We start from the raw sequence: 4,770 nt of genomic DNA, 5'->3' as shown, positions 1-4,770 counted from the left end.
CTGGCAGTTTCTCAGAGTGAACTGAAAAGATGTCTACACAAAATCTTGGACACCAATGTTCACAGCAGTATTATTCATAATAGTCCCAAAGTGGAAATAACCCCAATATCCATCAACCGGTGAAGAGATAAACAGGGGGTATACCCAGACAAGTGGAATATTATTCGACGATGAAAAGGAATAAAGTACTCACGTTCGCTACAACATGTACTCGCCTCGAGAACATACTAAGTGAGAGAACACAGTCACAAAAGGCCATATGTTACGTGACTCCAATTACATGAAATGTGCAGATTAGACAAAGAAAGGAGGGAGGGAGGCGCAAGAGGGAGGGAGAATGCTAACGGGTAAGGAATTTTTTCGATGGGAGGGCATGAAAACGATCTAAAATTAGATCCTGCTAATGGCTGTACAACCTGTTAACATATTAAAAATCACTGGATGACATACATTAAATGGGTGAATTATATCATATGTGAATTATCTCAATAAAGCCCCTTAAAAATTATTTTGATTTTTTGAAAATTTATTTAAGTAATCCCTACACCCAACATGGGGCGCAAACTCGCAACACCGAGATCAAGAGTCACGTGCTCCGCTGACTGAGCCAGTCAGGGGCCCCTACAATTTTTTTAATAAAATACCAATTTCTTTGATGATTTTCCATGTCACCTTGAGTTCCTTTTGATGATTTGCATTTTTTAATGTGTTTTTAAAGTTTGCTTATTTTGAAAGAGAGAGAGAGAGGGCTTGAGCAGGGGAGGGACAGAGAAAGAGGGAGAGTGACTCCTGAGCAGGCTCCACACTGTCAGCGCAGAGCCAGACGAGGGGCTCAAACTCACGAACCATGAGATCATCACCTGAGCTGAATCCAAGAGGCTAATGCTTAACCAACTGAGCCATCCATGCGCCCCTAATTTGCATTTGTCTAGGAAACTCACCATTTTGGCCTAAGATTTCTTTTTTTTTTTTTTTATGTTTTATTTATTTTGAGAGACAGAGACAGAGTGGGAGTGGGGGAGGGGCAGAGAGAGAGACACAGACTCTGAAGCAGGCTCCAGGCTCTGAGCTGTCAGCACAGAGCTCAATGCAGGGCTCGAACCCATGAACCGTGAGATTATGACCTAAGCCAAAGTCAGATGCTTAACCAACTGAGCCACCCAGGCACCCCTAAGATTTCTAATTATTGTTAGAAAAGGATGGATAGTTTAAATCTCTGCTCTCTGTCCCCTTTATCATTTCTAAAAGTGTTAACTTGTGCCTCGTATTTTTCTGGTAATTTTGCCACAGGTGTTTGTTTGTTTGTTTGTTTGTTTGTTTGTTTGTTTTGACGTATCTCCCTTACTGCTTATCTGTTTGGTGCTTCTTTAATTTCTGCCCTTCTATTTTCTCTGTATTCGCTCTGGTTTTCTTTTACTAAGTCTCTGAGGTTATTAGTTCACTGTTTCTTATTTAAATATATCTTATTCTCGGGGCGCCTGGTGGCTCAGCTGGTTAAGTGTCCAAATCTTGATTTTGGTTCAGGTCATGGTCTCATGGTTCGTGGATTTGAGCCCCACATCGGGCTCTGCAATGGCAGCAAGGACCCTGCTTGGGATTCTCGCCCCCCCGTCTCTCTCTGTCTTTCTCTGTCTCTCTCTCTCTCTCTGCCCCTGCCCTGCACACGCACACACTCTCTCTCTCAAAATAAATAAACATTAATAAAAAAATATATCTTATTCTCAAATACATATATTTATGGTTATATATATTTTTTAATATATAAAAAGACATTTTATTATTGTTTTGCTATCTAACAGTGAATATACTCAACTGCATTTTCTCAAATGGCAAATAAGACACAAGATAACATCTCTTTGATTCCTGAAAACCTCAATATCATCTGTCTTTGGGAGGATCCAGCTTCCTACGACGTCTATGATACTGTCCATGAGGATACCAACGGTGCTTAGTAGTAAAGAACATTTTGCTAAGTTGTTCTATCATAGGCCCTTGCTCAAAGGGTTCATTTTTTTCTTCTAGTCTGGTTTTCAGCACTTGATCATGTGTTTCTTCATTATTATGCACAGGATCTGGCTGTGGGATAGGTTTTGTTTGTTCATACGGAACGTCCACAGAAGGGCATACTGTCGTCCTGCCATCAGATGTCAAAGCAAGCTCTACTTTGCAATCGTAGTCGTCTGGAAGAGGCGAATACGTAGATTTATGACAAGCACAATATAAAGCTCCGTTTTGAATTGGAAATAAAATGTTTCCGGATAGTTCTGTCTGATATCACCCGTTTTACTGCCGCTAATACCATGGTGACTCAAGATGCTTATCCGGTGGTGTGAAAGAAGACGACCTGGAGAAACTGTTTTTAAAATCTGCTTCCAGGCGTACCTATTTTCATCCCTGACATACGCTCACTGCGAGCTCACCATCCTATGGCTATGTATTTTTAACGCACTCCCAATAGCCACAGCATACGGTTTTTACATTTAGTGTCTGTCTGTATTAGCTTCTGGTGGCTGCTGTAACAAATGGCCAAAAACTCGATGGCTTAAAATAACAGAAATTTTTTCTCACTGTTGTTCTCAACAGAACATCCAAAATCAGCATCTCTCTTTTGATATTTTCTACTTGATGAGTGACTATCATACTTTCCTTTCATCCTTTATGTGTTCCTTTAGTTCTTTGAACATATTTGTCATTGCTTTGTCAGTACTAAGTCCAGCATCTGGGCCCCCCTCCAACTCAAGTTCCTAGTTACTGCTTTTCTCCCTGTGTTTGGGCTATTCTCCTGTTTCTCTGCACATCACTCACACAGAGTTAGTGTGTCAGCTCTGCCGTGTATTTGCTGTATGATCTAGAGCAAGTGACTTTATCTCTCTGAGCCTTATTTTCCCCAAATGTGAGCTAGAAACTCCTCTGTGGGGAGGATTAAATGAGATCTGTCTTGTAATTTTCTGTCGAAGATGGGACATCTTAGATAATGTATTTCAGGCTTCTGAGCTCCCAGAGGTGCTGATTGTAGATTTCGTCATTCTTGTGGTCTGGTTGGTCATTTGGTGACTTGCCTGGACTAGTTCTGTATGTTTTGTCTTCCCCGCAGTGTGGGACAACCGAAGCCTCTGTTCAGTTTGCTTGCTTGTTTTGGTTCTTATTTTTGTTTTTAAACCAGCCTTCCTAGGGGTCACTCCTGGCTCAGCACAGCTTAGTGGCCAGTCATTAGTTGGTCAGAAGTTTTCCTTAAATACCTTGAAGGAGCACCTTCTTTCTGCCCTTTGCCAACTGGACCTTAGAGTGCGGGCTGGGGAACACAAAAGTCAGGCAGGCTACAAGTCTGACTTGGATTTTACTTTCTGCCTCATAGGCCCTCATGGTCAGCCAGGGATCCAGGGTTGAGTCCTCTCCGACATGTACACGCAGCTCTTAGTGTGTGTGCGCTTCTAGATCCCCAGGAATACGCTGGTGCTTCCCAAAGTCCCCCATGGCTATCTTGTGCCCCAGATCTTCTTAAAATTTTGGCTGGTCGCTTGCTTGTCCCAAATGGCATTGAAGCCTTAGGTGGCCATGACACTGGCCTTCCCCCAAAGCTTTGCCACTAATTGATATTATTTTCAACATCACCTCTCAATTGTGAATTTTTTTTTGCAGAGCTCCGAAATCAGGTCAGCCCCTCCAGCAGCAGTAAGACAGCCAATTCTCGTGGCTACCATGTCCTGGCCTTTGGGGGTGGGGGAAGGGAAACGGGAGTCACCTGGTAATACAATGTCACAGACGCCATTGTTATTACTGAGGCTGTCAAGTGTTTTGTTGAATTGCCTTTCAATTTGCTGTCTGCCTTTGGTTAACTTCCAGAGTACCGAAATGGTTGTTTTTGATAATTTTACCCATTCTTACCATTGCTTTTTTGAGCCAAGACCTTTGCCAAGATCTTGCTTCCGTCACTTGCCCTCATTCCTCACTCCTTTGTATGAGTACAAGTTTCTTCTTCCTGAAGTACATCATTAGCAATTCTTCCTGAAAGGATCTGGGAGAGACAAAATGCTTTTTTTATACCTTTTTCTGAATTTTATTACTGTGGGAATCTACATGGACCTATTTTTCATTGTTTAGGATTCACAGTGGTCCTCATTTCTTGAGAATCATGGCTCAACAATTCCAGCAAACCCTTAGCCATTGTATCTTGGGCTATTACCTCTACCTTATCTCTCTGAACTATACTTTCTGGAAACTCTATTAGATAGATGTTGAATATTCTGGTTCTATTGTCTATGTCTTCTAACTTCTTTTTCTTTTTTTTTTTTTTTTTTTAATTAAAAAAATTCTTTTTAGGGGCGCCTGGGTGGCGCAGTCGGTTAAGCGTCTGACTTCAGCCAGGTCACGATCTCGCGGTCTGTGAGTTCGAGCCCCGCGTCGGGCTCTGGGCTGATGGCTCGGAGCCTGGAGCCTGTTTCCGATTCTGTGTCTCCCTCTCTCTCTGCCCCTCCCCTGTTCATGCTCTGTCTCTCTCTGTCCCAAAAATAAATAAACATTAAAAAAATTCTTTTTAATGTTTATTTAGTCTTGAGTCAGAGAGAGACAGAGCATGAACGGGGGAGGGTCAGAGAGAGAGGGAGACACAGAATCCGAAGCAGGCTCCAGGCTCCGAGCTATCAGCACAGAGCCCAATGTGGGGCTCAACCCCATGAACCGTGAAATCATGACCTGAGCCGAAGTCGGACGCTTAACCGACTGAGCCACCCAGGCGCCCCTCTTAACTTCTTTTTCATATTTCTTTCATCA

The 4,770-nt window shown here is 42.7% G+C and overlaps 1 protein-coding gene across 1 annotated transcript; it reads right to left on the bottom strand.

Annotated features, from left to right (window-relative positions):
* Positions 1 to 1,779: 1,779 nt before the first annotated feature.
* On the bottom strand, positions 1,780 to 4,175 carry LOC115504316 (39S ribosomal protein L42, mitochondrial-like). Its single transcript, XM_032591612.1, is given in 2 exon segments — positions 1,780 to 2,247; positions 2,249 to 4,175. Coding segments are annotated over 2 exon segments (423 nt in total). The 5' UTR covers positions 2,303 to 4,175; the 3' UTR covers positions 1,780 to 1,878.
* Positions 4,176 to 4,770: the final 595 nt, after the last annotated feature.

The sequence above is a fragment of the Lynx canadensis genome, chromosome E3 (assembly GCF_007474595.2).
Source record: "Lynx canadensis isolate LIC74 chromosome E3, mLynCan4.pri.v2, whole genome shotgun sequence".
In the NCBI taxonomy this organism is placed as follows: Eukaryota; Metazoa; Chordata; class Mammalia; order Carnivora; family Felidae; genus Lynx; species Lynx canadensis.
The sequence above is the reverse complement of the archived record's forward strand: the minus strand, read 5'-3'. Positions and strand labels throughout refer to the sequence as shown.